The sequence below is a fragment of the Oncorhynchus mykiss genome, chromosome 4 (genome assembly GCF_057628025.1).
Source record: "Oncorhynchus mykiss isolate SJ-2025 chromosome 4, ASM5762802v1, whole genome shotgun sequence".
In the NCBI taxonomy this organism is placed as follows: domain Eukaryota; kingdom Metazoa; phylum Chordata; class Actinopteri; order Salmoniformes; family Salmonidae; genus Oncorhynchus; species Oncorhynchus mykiss.
Window position 1 is genome coordinate 73,387,083 of NC_143025.1, and position 19,802 is coordinate 73,406,884.

A 19,802-nucleotide genomic window follows, 5' to 3' on the forward strand; every position below is an offset into this window, starting at 1 on the left:
TGTCAACCTAAAATATTGTCATATAATTATAAATACAGTTTATACAAGTTGTATATCAATGTTCTGTATAAATAGCCTCTAAAATATGTAAACAGTCCATAAATGTAAACATTTTGCTGTAAGTGCTATTACATGATACAATATCAGTACTTGTTGCACTTAGAACTTGTCTAAATCCTATCATCAAGTGATTTCAGCCAGTGTATGGTTGTGGATTGACTGCACTTTTTGAATGGAATGTTAACATATTGGCAGTAAATTAAAACAATTAATTTAAAACTGGCTGGCTAGCTAGCTAACCAACATATAGGGCAGAGACATTCTTCAAATTCATTATTTTACACTATCGTATCACAGCACTGGCAAACCATGTTTGACCAACTTCCTGACCAAAATGGCTGAACTTTATCCCGTCATAAGAAGGTTAATGAATATTCTATTATTTCATAAGAAGGTTAATAAACATTCCATTATTTTCATTCCCAATTCTATGTGCCACTACGTGTCAGAGGCCTAGTTGTTCTACATAGCCTATTTCTATCTGAACGTTCCAAAACGTTGCGTCCTAATGAACGCGCCCCAGCACAGGCCCTGCCCTGTACATTCAGCAACAACACAAGACAAGACAAGGGAAGGGAGACGAGAGGTAAGCGGTTTCTCATTGTCCATTGATATTTATCCAGCGATATTGACGTTAGGTCTCACATGATTTTAGCATACTGACAACGATACCTACTCCCTTGCTGTTTTTGCAATTAGCCACACAAACGTGTCTTTTCAAAACAAAGCGACTAGCTAGCTAGCTAGTTTTCTATCGGGCTACTGACTAGCTAACGTAAGCTAACTAGCTAGCCAACCAATTTACAGTGAAGATGCCGATGCTAGTGGTTGGTAACGTTAGCTAGCTAGCTAGTTTTGTGATTTGTAAAATGTCCAGATCAAATGGGACAATGCCGGTATTTCTGTCTGTGGCTTACTAGTTAACTAGGTAATTAATCATTTAGTTACCCGCTTTAGGTATGTAGTGAATAAGCTGCTAAATTGCTAGCTGGCTAATGCAAATTCTGCCAATATTTAGCCGAATGGATTGATATTATTATATGGTCACTGTTATTTAGCCCGTTATTCGCTAAGGTTAGCTAACGTCACTGATTGGGCTGTGCTGCCAAAATACCAAAGTATCAAATACTTGCATATAAAGAAATATCCCCAGTTTATGGTGCTAAACCAACTTGATTCTGGAAACTAACGTTAGTTAGCAGTGGTTTATAAGGGTATGCTATTTATTGGAAATCGAATAGCTATGTTGTGGATAATTATGGCACTGAGCTGTTAACTAGCTGCTGTATCAATATATATGAACATAGTCTGAATCAATTATTTGTAAACCGAACGGGGTGGCCAATACGTTTGACAATGTTGTGCCTCCCATCGAGTTGCTTCACAGATCACAGCCGAACAATATTTGTAGTATTTTATTGTCCTTTCTTTTGCGTCGTGGTCTTTATGACCATTCGCCATGCATTCTGGCGCTCTTGATTTCTCTCTCAGATTTCTCTCTTGAGTCTCAACAATGTGAACACAAAAGGCGCATTCGGGCTGGTCTTGGCATATTTATTGCTGCTGTGTTTTCTCAGGGGTATCAGTTCTCCTTGATCTTTTCCTTGATCACTCTATATAAAATGTTTATTTTTCTCCCTTTTTCACAGCACTCCTTGACGGGATCCCCGACATAGATTGGAAGGCAATCTGGGTGACATAATGATTTTGCTGGGAGAAGCAGCACTCCCACGGGTTGGGGTTGACAGCTAGGGTTTATTCATTACACCAAGTCTTTTGCAAAACGCAAACGTAACGGGGAGGGCCCTACTTGCGTTTGTCCAATAGAAACTCTCGTTTTAGTTGCAAAACATTTTGTTTTGGACTCATGATTACAGCCCTGATGTGAGGAGTCCCATTTCATACATCGCATGGAGAACAGGTGTTCGGTTCAGCAGTGATGCCACACCGAATTGGACCATATTCAGAATAGTCGGATGCTCCAGATTGAAGCAATGGATGGTTTGGAATTGAGATTTGATGCCTGCATTCTGAGTTTTTTTTAGTGCTCTGACATTTGCCTTTTGACATGCACTCAACACATTTGTTTCTTACAGAGCTAATCAAGGCTCCAAGAATGAATGTTTTTTTTTTAAACTTATTGCATAGTTCAAAGTTGTTGCAGGAGCTTTAAGTTGTTAGGTTAGTTGGCTTTGACTGCAAACAAAGGAAAATAGGTTTTCTTATCCTGTGATCGGATCTACTGTAGTTATAAAATTCCACTTTGTGTTAAGTAAAAAAATGTGTTCGTGGATAACATTTGGTAGTACGCAATGTATAGACCAATACTTTAATCTTTCACCTCCGTGGTCAATACTCATGGAGTCAGTATCACATTGACAGGACTTACTGATTTAACAAATCAAAATGACCTGAATGTGTGCCTTTGAACTTTTATGCAATCTTCTACGAAATCACCACTGGCCAACCATGTTATTTAGATAATTTAGTGATCAACAACTGATCAGACTATTTTCTTAAAAACGTATGGGAACAAACACCTAGATAGACTACCAAAACGTCAAATAATATGCAGCGTCTGTTCCACGGCGCCGACACGAGTTTGCCTGCAGCGGAGTGGAAGCGCTCATAGCTGGACTACCATCCTTATCAAAAGGCGCGACCTACAGGATTCTTTTACCTCATCGTGGAACGAGTTGCGGTCGGCAGGCATGTTCGCCGCAGTGGAGCATGGCCCCGTCCTGTGCAGCGACTCCAACATACTCTGCCTGTCATGGAAGGGCCGGGTACCCAAGAGCGAGAAGGAGAAGCCGGTGTGCCGGCGGCGCTACTATGAGGAGGGCTGGCTTGCCACAGGGAATGGGAGAGGGGTTGTCGGGGTAACGTTCACATCCAGCCACTGCAGAAGGGATCGGACTACCCCACAGAGGATCAACTTCAACCTGAGAGGACACAATAGTGAGGTAATAGACATGCTTATTTTGTGATTATAAATGTGCACATTGAAGTATATTAGAATATACATTAGAATATATTTTTATCTTGCTTTTCATGATTTCTAACATCTAATACATCTAACAATAATACATTAGACAGTTTGTCTGTTTCATATCATTCAAATGTTGAAGTCTGGGTAAAGTAACATTGTATTACCAATTTAATTACTCTCATATACAGTATTGTTAGTCAGTGAGCTGGTATTACTGTGTTTCCTGTGTAAGAGAGAGGAGAGTGGCTGTTGGTTACTGTGGTTCAGATGGACCAAGCTGCTGTGTCAGTATTCCACAAAGCAGCTGACTAGAGCGGAACCCTATAGTGACTGAAGTACTGACTGACTCCCGCAAGAGCTGGTCCCGAGCCTGACCACAGTCCCCCACATTTTATTTTAGCCATATATGACGCAGCTCGTTTGGCAGTCATGGTTCCAGCGATTTTACACCCTATATCACAATGAGCAAAATGAACCCAAGAAATAGGTTAAATTATCAGAGTTTTTCATGTGGCCCATTTATATCATAATACAGGCTATCTGTATTACTGGGCTATATCAGAAGTCTTTCTTTTTATTATTTATTTATTGTTTTGTATCTTTTTGTTAGTTTTTTTTGTTGCCCCTTTTTCTTCCCAATTTCGTGGTATCCAATTGGTAGTTAGTCTTGTCCCATCGCTGCAACTCCCGTACGGACGGGAGGCGAAGGTCGTGAGCCGTGCATCCTCCAAAACACAACCCAGCCAAGCTGCACTGCTTCTTGACACAATGCCTGCTTAACCCGGAAGCCGGCCACACCAATGTGTCGGTGGAAACACCGTACATTTGGCGACTGTCAGCGTGCACTGTGCCCGGCCCGCCACAGGAGTCGCTAGTGCGCAATGGGACAAGAACATCCCTGCCAGCCAAACCCTCCCTAACCCGGGTGACGCTGGGCCAATTGTGCGCCGCCCCATGGGTCTCCCGGTCGCGGCCGGCTGCGACAAAGCCTGGACTCGAACCAGGATCTCTAGTGGCACAGCTAGCACTGTGATGCATTGCCTTAGACCGCTGCACCACTCGGGAGGCCCAAAACTAGTTTTTCCTCATGGCTCTCTCTTCCCTCTGCAGCAAACATTTGGTGAGCAGTATGTTTGAAACACAGAATCTCAATAAAATCGCAGTATTTTCATCGCAATGCATATCGCATCGGCACCTAAGTATCATGATAATATCGTGAGATCCCTGGCAATTCCCAGACCTATACAATATTGTGTGCTATATCTTGGAAAATAAATACATGTGACTCTATGACAACATAATGTTTGTTTCCAACATTAGGGCTGCTAAATATGGCTTCGTGTTTTGTTTCCATGCCATGATACTAACGATTATTGCAACTACTGGAATCGTCCCAGCCCTACTAAATTATAGCTTAATCATATTTAGGAAGTTCATTTTCTTAGAAAATAACTGCCCCGTGCTTCTCTGGCCATGCATATATCCCAGTCTATTTAATAGATAACAGACACTCACCTGATCTCGCACGCCCAATTAGGAGAGGTATGGCTACTGAACTTGAAGCAGTAAGAATGATGAGAGCAGACACTTGCACTTTTTCTTACGTTTTGCATAGCCTATAGCCTACCCTTTAGGCGCTGGAAGATTTGCAGGCAGAGACAAATAAATGGGTTATCAATATTTATTGAAAAGGCACCTCTACTCACGTTGGTTGAGTGCCCTCCACTTCTTTCCATTTATAAATATTTGTTTCCACACACTGGTGAACTGCACTGCAGCCTAGTCATGACATAGGGTGGTGGCAGGTAGCCTAGAAGGTAGCCTAGGGGTTAGAGCATGTTTTCCCAAACTTGGGTACGCATAATGCCGCTTGGGGTACGCCAAATAAAAATGTGATTCACATTTGGAAAAATATATTTTTATTTATATGCTTTTACAAAAAAAAATCTTCACATTTTCAAACAGTCCATTTATATTTTCCAACGGGGAAATACCTGAGCAACTTCGTTTCACTCGTTTCATTAAACCATCTTGTGTTCAGCGAAATAACAACACAATGTCAAATACAGGTAGCCTAGTCAAATAATTAACATCCAATCTATTAACCGTTACTCTCTCGGGGGAATTCCACAAACGGTCCATATGTAGCCAAACGTATCTTCTGCTCATTTCGTTTGTTCGATAAATTGTTAAAAGAAACTAAGGCCCGTGTCCATAGACACATACCAGCTCTACTGGTAACGTTAGTACTGCTACTACCAGCAGTACTACACCTGCACCTGTCGACGACAAGTAGTTCTGCTTCCACGAGCACATCCAATGCTTAGCATCAGTAATTCTACATTTGTTTTTAGCCCAGCTAGCATGGACACTGACAGTTGTGAATCTGATGCAGTCAAAGAGCTACTGTCCCCTTAACCGGGAAAGCACCGAACAACCAACAGGGACGTTGGACCATCGAAGAGGTGCAAATATGATGAGAACTACATTGATTTGGGTTTCACTTATATTGGAAGTAGTGACTTTCCTCAGCCACAGTTCCGCACATATGTGCGGAAGTACTTATCTCACAACTTGATGAAACCAGACATTTAGAAACAAACATGCCAATTTTAAAAATAAGCTACGGGAGTTTTTTGAATGAGAATTCATTTTAATTTAATTTGACCTTTATTTTACTAGGCAAGTCAGTTAAGAACAAATTCTTATTTTCAATGACGGCCTAGGAACAGTGGGTTAACTGCCTGTTCAGGGGCAGAACGACAGCTCGGGAATTCGAACTTGCAACCTTTCAGTTACTAGTCCAACGCTCTAACCACTAGGCTACCCTGCCGCCCCAGACAACTTTCGAGTAGTAAGACATGTATAAAAGCAACAGATACCATTCATAAGAAGGTGCTAGAAGTGTCTTATGGTGAGCTACTGAGTGGCTAGGACAGGCAAGCCCCATACTATTGTGGCGGACTAAATTCTTCCTGGGACAATGCTGGGGGAAAAGGACAAAAAAAAAACTATACAGACAATGTCTTCATCAAACAACACTGTTTCATGACGCATCAGTGACATGGCAAGATATGTTTTGAAACAGTTACTGCTTTGCATACAAGCCAGTGAACTCTATTTGTTACAGCTGGATGAGTCAACAGACGTGTTGGGCCTGGCACAGCTCCTGGTATATGTCCGTTACATTTATTGGGGGTCAATTAAGGAAGACCTCCTCTTCTTGAAACCAGGACAACAGGAGAGGATATTTTTAAACTACTGGACAGCTTTGTGACATCAAATGGACTTTGGTGGTTGATGTGTTGGTATCTGTACCGATGGTGCAGCAAAAACCATGACAGGGAGACATAGTGGAGTGATAACACGTGCAAGCAGTTGCTCCCCGATGCCATTTGGGTACACTGCAGCATCCATTGAGAGGCTTTTGCTGCCAAGGGAATGCCTGACAGCTTGAAAGACGTTTTGGACACTACAGTGAAAATGGTTAACTTTGTTAAAGCAAGGCCCCTGAACTCTTGTGTATTTTCTGCACTATGCAATGATATGGGGAGCGACCATGTAATTATTTTACAACAAACATTGATATCCAACGTGCGCTGGAGATCAAGGGGCAAAGTATTGACACGTTTTTTTTTTGTTTAAATTGAGAGACGAGCTTAAAGTTTTCTTTACTGACCATAATTTTTACTTGTCTGACCACTTGCATGATGATTTCTCACACGACTGGCCTATCTGGTTGATGTTTTTTCTCGACTGAATGATCTGAATCTAGGATTACAGGGACTCTCCTCAGCTATTCAATGTGCTGGACAAAATTGAGGCTATGATTAAGAAGTTGGAGCTCTTCACTGTCTGCATTATGATTTTTTTTTTGTGCAAATTAACTCAAGTTTCCGGACTATGTCAAATGGGATATAGCAAAGTACCTGAGTGAGTTGGGCGCGCAATTATGCAAGTACTTTCCCGACACGGATAACACAACTGGGTTCGTTATCCCTTTCATGCCCTGCCTCCACTCCACTTACCGATATCTGAACAAGAGACCCTCATCGAAATTGCAACAAGCGGTTCTGTGAAAATGTAATTTAATCAGAAGCCACTGATAGATTTCTGGATTGGGCTGCGCTCAGAGTTTCCTGCTTTGGTAAATCGCGCTGTTAAGACACTGATGCCCTTTGCGACCACGTATCTATGTGATAGTGGATTCTCGGCTCACACTAGCATGAACACTAAATACAGGCACAGACTGTGTGTGGAAAATGATTTAAGACTCACTCTCCAATACAACCCAACATTGCAGAGTTATGTGCATCCTTTCAAGCATACCCTTCTGATTAACGTGTGGCAGGCTTACAATGATGGCAAAAAAACACATTTGAGTGCGCTGACCCTGGTGCTAGAGGGGGTATGCAGCTGGAGGTTGAATGTTTGAAGGGGTACGGGACTATAAAAAGTTTGGGAACCACTGGGTTAGAGCATTGGGCCAGTAACCGAAAGGTCGCTGGTTTGAATACCCGAGCCGACAAGGTGAAAAATCTGTCTGTGCCCTTGAGCAAGGCACTTAATCCTAATTTGCTCCAGAGGTGTCGTACTACTATGGCTGACCCTGTAAAACAAAACATTTCACTGCACCTATCCTGTGTAATCTAATCTGCGGCGACAACAAAATATTTTAATCCCAAAGTTGTCTGTCTGACCGCCCGCATGCAGCATGAAAAATGTTGACCTCGCTGCAATGATCTGTGCCGGGGCCCGTGGGAATGCAGCCATCTAGCTCCAAGTACCTAAACTGACAAAATGTTTTTTTATGAGGTTGTTGAATTAGGTTTGCAATAGGTGTGTGTTTTTAAGGGATTTTGGTTGATTCTCATTTTACCCACTTCCAGTCATGTTCATTCAAGTACATGTTCATCCAAAACAACAGTTCCCCAGTAATGAAGTCTGTAATATCCTTCCCCAGACCATATTTCATATAAAGCAATAAATAAGCATTTTTTATTTTATCCGTTATTTTACCAGGTAAGTTGACTGAGAACACGTTCTCATTTGCAGCAACGACCTGGGGAATAGTTACAGGGGAGAGGAGGGGGATGAATGAGCCAATTGTAAACTGGGGATTATTAGGTGACCGTGATGGTTTGAGGGTCAGATTGGGAATTTAGCCAGGACACCGGGGTTAACACCCCTACTCTTACAATAAGTGCCATGGGATCTTTAATGACCTCAGAGAGTCAGGACACCCGTTTAACGTCCCATCCGAGAGACGGCACCCTACACAGGGCAGTGTCCCCAATCACTGCCCTGGGGCATTGGGATATTTTTTTTAGACCAGTGGAAAGAGTGCCTCCTACTGGCCCTCCAACACCACTTCCAGCAGCATCTGGTCTCCCATCCAAGGACTGACCAGGACCAACCCTGCTTAGCTTCAGAAGCAAGCCAGCAGTGGTACGCAGGGTGGTATGCTGCTGGCATATGCTTTGGGAAATGTAAAATCCATAATTTGGTAGCCGGGCGCATAATTCGGTGTCTCTGACAGTGTGGAAATGAGTTTGCCTAATGAATTCTATCAGGTTATGACGAATGTGCTTACTCACATAACATCAACGCTCTATTGAGTAGTGAAGAGAGGAGGGAACCCACTCCCATGACCAACTGACCAGGGTCTCCACTCTATATTTATGCGACTGGCTGCTGGCCTGAACAGGGAAATCCACTTTATCAGCAGTTATGGGAAGGGCATCCGTGCCGCTGTACTTTGTCAGCATGGGTAATGATGTACCTTCATGTTAAATAGGACACCTCACAGAATAGAATAGGCCAAAATCTAATGTGAGCTCAAACAGAACAGCCAAGGTCAATAACTATGACAGACTAGATTAGATTGGTCATAATCACCAGAGCAGACAGTTATGGGTAGTTTAGTCCTTCAGTGTTTTCTGCCATCTGAATGGATGAGTTGTTTGGATCCTGGACAGGAGTGGGTCGCAGGGAATGAAGAGAAACGCTTTTAAAGACATGCTCCGGTACTTTGGTGACAGTGTTTTTTTAAATCTCCCGCTTTGGACAGGATGTGTCAATGTGCAGTTCATACATGCGTAATCTATGAGCAGAATTACTGTCTTACCTCAATTGGCCACAAAATCCATAGTTTGAAAGCAACTTTTCCTGAAGCTGTGCTGTGCCATATTCCCTACATTTCCCCTCATGTGGGCCCTCATGTGGGCCAGCCCCTAGCAATTTTAGTTCTAGCCATTAAGCTTCAGCTCCTTGCATTTGAGTGACAGCTAGCAAGAGGCCTGCTCAGCATTATCCAATGAGGGTTGTGGGGCAGGTCCAATGGCTCAGTGGACACAGCAGAGCGAGAAAGCCATGAGAAGTTGCGCATACAATGCCTTCAGAAAGTATTCATACCACTTGACGTTTTCCACATTTTGTTGTGTTACAGCCTGATACACAGTTGCACAACCCCACAGTTGCAGAGTTTAATGGCTGTGATAGGCAAAAACTGAGGATGGATCAAATACATTGTAGTTCCTCCCTTAGGGATGCACGATATATCGGTGAGCATATCGGAATATGCCAATATTATCTAAAAATGCCAACGTTGGCATCGGCCTGATGTCTGTCTAGTTTAACGGTGCATACCTGTATAACGTAAGTAGATGATGTGATGACACCACAAAAAGCAAATGATGCTACACAGAACAAATTATGCTAATGTAATGACTACACAGAACAAAAACAGAAAAGTACTAAGGGCACACTTCCAACAATTAAACAAGAAGTTGAGCAGTCATCTGAAAGAGTAAGAACATTTCAGTGAGACAACTCAAAGGTGAAATCCATTGATGCCCTAGATAATGGAATTCTTTGCCCATGACAATCAACCGTCCTCTGTCGTGGATGATCTTGGCTTTCACCGTCTGGTTGTGCCCCGATACACACTATTTTTCAGATGTTGCCCTACCGGAGTTGTACGTTTCAACAATACTGTGCATCTATGAGCTACTTGCTATGGGCGTCACTGCTATTAGCTTCACTACTGACATTTGGACCAGCCCCATGAGCATGCTGAGTCTGACAGCACAGTGGGTTGATGAGGATTTCATACTGAGGAAAGGCATATTGCATGCTCAAGAATGTGCTGGTTCTCATACCACTGCTGCCATTTCAATGGCATTTGAGAACATGTTTGAAACGTGATACCCTCTGTCATGGCATTGAAACTCCTGGTCAACAACTGCCAACACAGACCGTGGGGTTACAACTTACAAAAGTACTCGAGACTGTGAACAAGAGATTCGGTGACATTCTGTCTGAGCCTCTTTAGTGTCGCCACCATGGTCGATGCCAGGTACAAGGACCGCTACTTCGATGCAGACAAGAAACAGGGTTTACGTGAAATGTTACATACACAGCTGGATAAGATGGAAACGGACACAGTGACAGTGAGCACCGAGGAAGAGGACCCACGACAGAAGAGACCATGGACAGACAGAGCTAAAACCACTGCTTGACATGTATGATGAAATCCTGGTTGAGAATGAAACGACTGAACAAATTAACAACAAAACAACACAGCAAGTTAGTGAAATAAATAGATTTTGATTATATTTTACTGGTAATGGGGACACACGTAAATGCCAACAAAATAACTTTTTGGTGTGTAACCTTTTATTTAACTAGGCAAGTCAGTTAAGAACAAATTGTTTTTTACATTGACGGCCACCCGTTTTTGGCAAGGAAAATATTGGATTTCGGTATCGGCCAAAAATGTCATGTCAGTGCATCCCTATCCTCCCCAATACTAACCTAATTGACAGAATGAACAGAAGGAAGCCGGTACAGAATAAAATTATTCTAAAACACGCATCCTGTTTGCAATAAGGCACAAAAGTAAAACTGCAATAAATTTGGCAATTTTTGAAAATTTTGTGTACTGAATACAAACCATTATCTTTGGGGGAAATCGAACACTGTAACTAGTGCCTGCAACCTGGTTCAGGTTATCAGTTAACCGACCAGGGTAGTTACAAACAGCACAGGAATTAAATCATTATCATGACATGACATTATCATCACATCTTTACTATTGCTGCAGAAATGTGCTTTTAGAGCATTATCCAAATCCATTGGATGTAGTGATCACAATATAGTAGCCATGTCTAGGAAAACAAAAGGTCCAAAGGATGGACCTAATCTGGTGTTTGTGGTCATACAAGTTTTGTATTGATTCTTATGTTGTTGATGTAAAGAATATTTATGGTCTGTGGTGTGTAATAAGGAGCAACCAGACACTGCACTTGACACACTTTATGAAATTACTAATAAGCACCCACCCATTAAGAAAATTACTGTTAAAAACTGTTAAATCCCTGTGGATTGATTAGGAAAAACATTATGTGGTTGAGAGGGATGAGGCAAAGCAATGACAAATAGGTCTGGCTGCACAACCGATTGGTAAACATACTGCATATTGAGAAAGCATGTGACTAAACTGAATAAAAAGAAACGACTGCACTATGAAACAAAGAAAAATTACATAAAGAATGATAGTAAAAAGCTTTGGAGCACCTTTAAATGAAATTTGGGGCAAAAAGGCAAATTCTGCTCCATCATTCATTGTATCAGATGTCTCATCACAAAACCCACTGATATTGCCAACTACTTTAATGATTTTTTCCAGGTCGCAATTGTAAATGAGAACTTGTTCTCAACTTGCCTACCTGGTTAAATAAAGGTAAAATAAAAAAAATAAATAAATTTTCATTGGCAAGATTAGCAAACTTAGGCATGACATGCCAGCAGCAAACGCTGACTCTACACATCCAAGTATAACTGATGAAATTATGAAGCATTGTACTTTTTTGAATTTTGTAAAGTGAGTAAAGCCAGTGTGTCTATGTATGCGGATGACTCAACACTATACACATCAGCTACTACAGCGAGTGAAATCACTGCAAAGTTTAACAAAGACCTGCAGTTAGGTTCAGAATGGGTGGCAAGGAATAAATTAGTACTACGTATCTCAAAAACTAAGAGCATTCTATTTGGGACAAATCATTCACTAAACTCTAAACCTCAACTGAATCTTGTAATAAATAATGTGGAAATTGAGCAAGTTGAGATGACTAAACTGCTTGAAGTAACCCTGGATTGTAAACTGTCATGGTAAAAACATGTTGATACAACAGTAGCTAAGATGGGGAAAAGTCTGTCCATAAAAAAGCACTACTCTACCTTCTTAACATCACTATCAACAAGGCAGGTCCTACAGGCCCTAGTTTTGTCGCACCTGGGGTACTGTTCAGTCTTGTGACACAAAAAGGGACCTCGGGGAAAATAATACAATTGGCTCAGAACAGGGCAGCACGACTGGCCCTTAAATGTACACAGAGAGCTAACCATAATAATATGCATGTAAGGCTCAAGGTGGAGGAGAGATCGACTTCATTACTTTTTTTGTATGTGTTGATATGCTGAATGTACTGAGGTGTCTGTTTTAAACTACTAGCACACAGCTCGGACACACATGCATACCCCACAAGACATGTCCCCAAAGGTCTCTTTACAGTCCCAAGTCCAGAACAGATTATGGGTGGTGCACAGTACTACATAGAGGCATGGCTACATGGAACTCTATTCCACATCACATAACTGATGCAAGCAGTAGAATCAGATAAAACATTTATTTAAAAAAGAAAAATACACCTTATGGAACAGCGGGGACTGTGAAGAGACATACAGGCGCATACACATAAGACACACTCTACACACACATATGCATGGATGTTGCATTGTAAATATGTGATGGTGAAGTAGTGGCCTGAGGTAACACACAAACACATCACCAAGTATCATTCTTAATTTTTTCGAGCATGGTGGTGGCTGCATCATGTTATGGGTATGCTTGTCATCGGCAAGGACTAGGGAGTTTATGAAAATAAATCAATTTAATATATCTAAGGCCAGTCAAAATTGTTTAATGGATTTTCCCTAGAAAAGTGTGGCGAGCGAGCAAATATTTGTTCATGTTTTAAATTAAACAATAAATAAAAACATTTAAGTGGATAAGGAATAACAGTACTTTACCACATTGTCCTAGACACTTGTGCAGGCCCTAGGCCTAATGTGAGCTTCAAGAGTTATATTATTCCATGTGAAAAATACTGTAGTTTTCTTAAAAAGAATGAAGATGTTACAATGTTGTTATAACCATGAGAAATTAAACACAGTATAACTTGTGACAGTTCATTTATTCCCGATTTAAAAAAATTAAAAAAAATAAAAAATAAAATCTATTCTCGTCATTTAATGTGATGTATAGGGTAATAGAGTAGACTATTTAAAAATGTAAATCTAATTCAAGATTGATTGCCAAACAATTGTAATCATATTACAATTAAATACTTATTTTCCACCATCATTTGCAAATAAATTTATTAAAAATCCTACAATGTGATTTTCTGGATTTTTTTTCTCATTTTGTCTGTCATAGTTGAAGTGTACCTATGATGAAAATTACAGGCCTCTCTCATCTTTTTAGTGGGAGAACTTGCACAATTGGTGGCTGACTAAATACTTTTTTGCCCCACTGTATGTGTGTGTGTGTGTGTATATATATATATATATATATATCCTTGTAGAAATAGGGTCAATTAAGTTAAGTTAGGTCTGCCAAATTAATGTATTATTGGAAAAATACAAATCCAGCCATAGAGTATAGCCTATCATCAAAAATGTTTTTGTATAACATGCTCAATTAGAAGCATAAATCTATAAAGAGCAAGCTTGACTAAATTCTAGCCCAGTAACTTTGCTCACAACACCCCCCTTGTCCTGTCTGGCTTCCACAAAAAGCCCCCACTTTGGAGCAAGTTGGTCACATCATTGTGGAGCTGCTGATCTGCATGAAGTGTGTGCATGCGTGCCACTGGCGATGTACTTTGCTGGCCATGCTAACTGTTTTCGGCGGCGCATCATCACGTCAAACACATTCCGTTTGATTTTGATTTTTGCGGGGTGTGGAGAAAGGTAAGGTGGGTCATACGTTAAACAGTAAAATTCTACTTTGTCCAGCCTAAGCACAGGCAAAATCCTAGAGGAAAACCTTGTTCATTCTGCTTTCCAACAGACACGGAGACATTTCCCTTTCAACAGGACAATAACCTAAAACATAAGGCCAAATGAGTGTTGCTGAGTGGCCTAGTTAGTTTTGACTTAAATCTGCTTCAAATCTATGGCAAGACTTGAAAATAGCTCTCTAGGAACCAACTTGGCAGAGCTTGAAGAATATATATTTTTTTTAATAATGTATAAATATTGTACAATCCAGGTGTGCAAAGCTCTTAGACTTACCCAGAAAGACAGCTGTAATTGCTGCCAATGTTGATTCTAACATGAATTGATTCAGGGGATTGAATACTTAGCTCATCAAGCTATTATACATTCAAACATTTTGTTTAAATTGTATTTATTTTTTTATCTGTATATCATTGACAAAAAATGAGAAATATATTTTAACCCCACTTTGTAACACCAACAAATTTGGAATGATTGAAGGGGTGTGAATGCTTTCTGTAGGCACTGTATGTGGCATGATACACTTTACAGGGACCACTTTTGGCTTGTGAGTCAGTGCTACTTTCAGAACTACTGGTTAAAAAGTATACAAAAATATCGGAGAATCTCTTTAAGCTGGCAGGAGAGGAGAGGCTGCACACCTATTGTTAGGTTTAAGAATATGAGTGTCTGAAGAAGTCATGTCAAGGTAATGGCAAAGTCATCATATTTTTCCCACCTCCCAGATTTAATGTTTGTTTATTTACCCTAAGCTGGCTGGGCGGAGAGAAGTCGAGGTGGGAGTGGAGAGGGGGATAGAGGGCCACTGAGTGGGAGATAATTATGAAAAGTTAGAAGAGTTAGGTGTTAGAAGAGGGAGGGGCAGAGGGCGAGAAAGGGGAAGAGAGTCTGTTTGCAGGCCAGAGAAAAAGCATCAAGATCCAGGGATGAGACACTTGCTCTGGTGATTGCATCAGTTGTGGCTTGAGCACAGGCTCTGTCACTTCAAAGAGAGGGAGTGAGGGAGATGGAAGTAGAAGTCTGTGCAGGGCAGCCAACTTGTTTCTATGAGCGAGGGAGAAACCAAGATAGTGATAGTTGAAGGGAGATGTAAAACAGACACACAGGGAGATGTAAAGGGGTAGATAATGTGATTTATCTGTTCATTTCTGGTCATGAACCTTATTTTGCTTTATTGCCATCGGGCTGTCTCATCAGGTGTATGCTAGGTCCTCAGTCCTCTCATGTCAGCTTGATTTTGGGATGTTCCATGTCCACCTCATTGAGTGTCATCACGGGATGTGTGTGTGTTTATAATGGAGTAAAATGGATTCTTCTAATCTGTTCTAACCACCATATTCACTGCAAATCCATTTTGAACCAAAACAAAAAGCCCAGATTTATCCAAATAGACAAGACCATAAAACAGCTTATTATTAGCAGCGACATTGTCTGCTTTGAGACTAATTTTAAAACACAATTCAAAAGAAGCAGCGCCTTTATAGTGGGAGTGTCTGTATTTTAATATAAAAATGATAAAAATAGATGTTATGACTGTCAATCGAATTCCAATGTAGCAGTAGGCCTATAATCCCAATGGGAGTCTTATCAGTCCTTCTGATGACAACACAGCCTTGGCTTTTTGTTCTATTTTGTGTGTGCTTTGTTTGATCTGATGTAGGAACCTTACCAGTGCCAATCTCAAGGGGCCCGTTTTACTTTTGGGGCTAAAAATAAGAAATTAGAAAAAAATCCTTTGTGGACATCACTACAGACTCCGAAGTGAAGGTTTATGGAGGCACACCAGGCTGCAAGGTGTGTGTTAACTTTGGTATTTGAAGTGTGACACACCATCTCAAGCCCCTCTGCAGCAGTAGACAATGAGCAGACACACACTCTCACACACACCTGCCAGTACCCATGGGTTCAGTCTGGAGTCTGTTTTTCAACATGCCTGCCCTGAGCCCAGTGTTATGTTGTGTGATTGCATGTTTCAGACAGACCAAGCATTCTACAGAGAGACATACATGACCCTGGGGGCACTATTACCTATACTACCAGACCCTGGGGACACTGCTTCCTCTGCTACCTGTTTACCAGCCTCTTCACTGCACAAACTGGTCTTAGTTTACAGATCTGAGGTTATGGCAAAAACTGTACAGAATAATGCTGGTAACAGAATGTTTATATTTGCAACCTGAATAACATCTCTCTCTCTCTCTGTGCCTTTGCCCTCTCTTCTTTAGCCTTTACTATGATATGATACACTAGATGGGTCTAGTTCATAGTCTTAATCGGTCCTAATGGATGCATGGTAGTGATGGGGAGGGGAAATTATATGATATTATATTGATATTTGAGGCAGATGTATTGATTTATTTTTTTAAAATGGTATATATATATATATATTTTTTTTTAACTATAGCTAGTTGGCGCAAGACGACTGTACCTGCTACAAACTACGGTATTTTGAATTCTATAGCTTGTTCTCCATCTTCTTTTTAAATAGTTAGCCAACATGTTTTCAGCACTTATTTCTGCTGCTTTTTCCATGACATAGCTTTCAGTTGGTTAGTCTATGATCCCTTATTGATGTCACTTGTTAAATCCACTTCAATCAGTGTAGATGAAGGAGAGAGGAGATAGGTTAAAAAAGGATTTTTAAGGCTTCAGACAATTGAGACATGGATTGTGTATGTGTGTCATTCAGAGGGTGAATGGGAAAGTCAAAAGTGTTAAGTGCCTTTTGAATGAGTTATGGTAGAGGGTGCCAGATGCACTTGTTTCTGGCAAGAACTGCAATGCTGCTGGGTTTTTCAACGCTCAACAGATTCCCGTGTGTATCAAGAATGGTCCACCACCCAAAGGACATCCAGCCACCTTGACACAACTGTGGGAAGCATTGGAGTCAACATGGGCCAGCATCCCTGTGGAATGCTTTAGACACCTTGTTGAGTCCATGCCCTGACGAATTGAGGCTGTTCTGAGGGCAAAAGGTTGTGCAACTCAATATTAGGAAGGTGTTCCAAAACAATATGTTTGGAACATCAAATTGCAATAAAATAACAGTATCGAATCACAATACATATCATATGGCCATCAAAGTATTGTCATAGTATCGTATTGTGAGGTCTCTGGCAGTACCCTGCTTTGAATCAAGGTTTATATCTGTACACAGTCATTCCATTTCATATTACGGGCATAAGCTTGGCTGCTTTTCAGACTTCAGGGGGGTTTTTGTCTCTAGCTCTGCCTATCCTCTTTCCTTTCTTGCTTCTCTCTCGGTTTCTACCTGCTTTCTGTGACTTTCTTGTAGCACCCCATTCATGTTCTTCTGACACCCCTCTCTGCTGCTTACTGCCCCCTCCTTCTCTTTCCTCCCATAACCTGTCTTCCTCTTTCTGGCAGCTCTCCTCTCATGTCTTCTGACACCCCTCTCTCCTGCTTACTGCTCCCTCCTTCTCTTTCCTCCCATAACCTGTCTTCCTCTTTCTAGCAGCTCTCCCCTCATGTCTTCTGACACCCCTCTCTCCTGCTTACTGCCCCCTCCTTCTCTTTCCTCCCATAACCTGTCTTCCTCTTTCTGGCAGCTCTCCCCTCATGTCTTCTGACACCCCTCTCTCCTGCTTACTGCCCCCTCCTTCTCTTTCCTCCCATAACCTGTCTTCCTCTTTCTGGCAGCTCTCCCCTCATGTCTTCTGACACCCCTCTCTCCTGCTTACTGCCCCCTCCTTCTCTTTCCTTCCATAACCTGTCTTCCTCTTTCTGGCAGCTCTCCCCTCATGTCTTCTGACACCCCTCTCTCCTGCTTACTGCCCCCTCCTTCTCTTTCCTCCCATAACCTGTCTTCCTCTTTCTGGCAGCTCTCCCCTCATGTCTTCTGACACCCCTCTCTGCTGCTTACTGCCCCCTCCTTCTCTTTCCTCCCATAACCTGTCTTCCTCTTTCCGGCAGCTCTCCCCTCATGTCTTTTGAGCACCCCTCTGTTTTCTACATCCCTCTAGGGTTGGGCGATCTTAGACATGATAGATGATAGACATCAGTTGTCGACAGTGATGACATCATGAATTGGCAGGTGATGGTGACAGACGATGGTTTAGCCTATTTGAACTTGGTAGCGCACAAGTGACGTTCTGAGTAATTTGCCTATTCCTATTTGCTGTAGCCTATTTCAATAAATAGGTTTTAATATAGCTTACAGACCACAAGAGAGGAATGTAGGCCAGACAGAGCGGAGAAGCCCACCAAAGCAGCAAAATGTCCAGTCAGAAAGAGATTTGAATAGCCTAAACTTAAGTAGCCAGAGCAATGAAAATGAGACAAATCAAACAATATCAAAAGCCTATAGAATTGTTTATTTTATTACAAGTTTAAAGCTTAAGAAAGAAATGATCCATGCGAGGTTGAAAGCCAAATCGCCAATAACCCATCCTCATTCCTCCTACTGGCCTATCATACTAGCTTTAAGACAAGTTGAAGTTATGAACAGTAGCTTATTTCCAAAATATTTTAGCCTATGAAGGTGTTGTCATAAAGTTGCATTAGATTTCGTGCTATAGCCCAACTGTTGTTTTAGCTGAGGTTTTGTTAATTATTGTTATTCTTTTCACCAACAATTTTTTTTTTTTTGGGGGGGGGGGGCAGTGGCCAATGGGGCTGAAATAATCATATATCTCACAATGTTTTATGGGTACATAATCACGATAGGAGAAAAGTTGACATCGCCCAACCCTACATGCCTCTACCTCTGTTATTACTCCAGAGCCCCTTCAGGAAGGAAGAGAGTGAGTGACCCCGGCCTCAGTGGCGTGTGCTGTGTTTGGTGTCACAGGCCAGTGACCGCTTTAGCTGCTAATCTATCCCTGGAGAGGACGTTGTTATGCAGTTCACACTCGTCTCATCTCAGGTGCAGGGATATGTGTGTTTGAAGGGGGTCTTGCGCCGCCTATGCAGTGATAGCGGAAACCCTGCCAACTCCATGGTAAAACCAGGCCAATCCCACTAGTCTGCGAGTGGCCACTCCTCTACTCATCCTAACCTTCCATTAGGACCAGTCGTCTGTGTCATATTATCAGATATCGATATTTAATAAAGCCCCTACTCAACGCTTCATCTTCCCATAAAATATCTCCAGGTCCTGTTCTGGTGTCCGGCCGCAAATCACCCCCCCCGCCCCTACGTTGGTCCTAGCACAGCGTTTTTCTCTAATTGAGTTCCGGGTCTGATTTAATGTCACGTCAGACACTGAGACAGAGGAGAGCTGGGGCAAAGGAGGAGTGTGTGTGTGTGTGTGTGTGTGTGTGTGTGTGTGTGTGTGTGTGTGTGTGTGTGTGTGTGTGTCCCTCTCTCTCTCTACATGTCTGCTCTGTCGGTATTCTGTAAGACGCTTGACTGCGTCTTTACTTTTGTAGTGTGCTGGCTGATTCAGGCGGTCTGCCCTTCACGTTCCCATCACAGAGAGGGTCACTGAGGAGAACGCTCTTTTGTCACTGAGTTGCAAGTTTTTGGACAACCACCTCTTTAACATGGTTTGTCTTTGTTATGCAGTGCATGTCTTTATTGCTGTGGGTGGGCCTAAATGTTCCTAGATGGGTGCTGATTGTAATTATCTAAATGTTGCTGAAAACCTGAACAGAATGTTAACACAGGCCCAGAGAGTTGGATCTGATATAGGATCAGTTTACGCTCC

The 19,802-nt window shown here is 41.8% G+C and overlaps 1 protein-coding gene across 2 annotated transcripts in view; it reads left to right on the forward strand.

Moving 5' to 3' along the window:
* Nucleotides 1-419: 419 nt before the first annotated feature.
* Nucleotides 420-19,802, forward strand: part of tulp4a (TUB like protein 4a) — a 53,848-nt gene continuing 34,465 nt past the window's right edge. Inside the window, exons 1-2 of one of the 2 annotated variants that reach the window (XM_036975985.2) lie at nt 420-646; nt 1,710-3,023. In XM_036975985.2, the coding sequence (XP_036831880.2) occupies nt 2,772-3,023 (252 nt within the window). In that variant the 5' untranslated portion in view covers nt 420-646; nt 1,710-2,771. The remainder of the gene's footprint in view (nt 647-1,709; nt 3,024-19,802) is intronic. The other variant, XM_036975984.2, reaches the window with a different exon arrangement.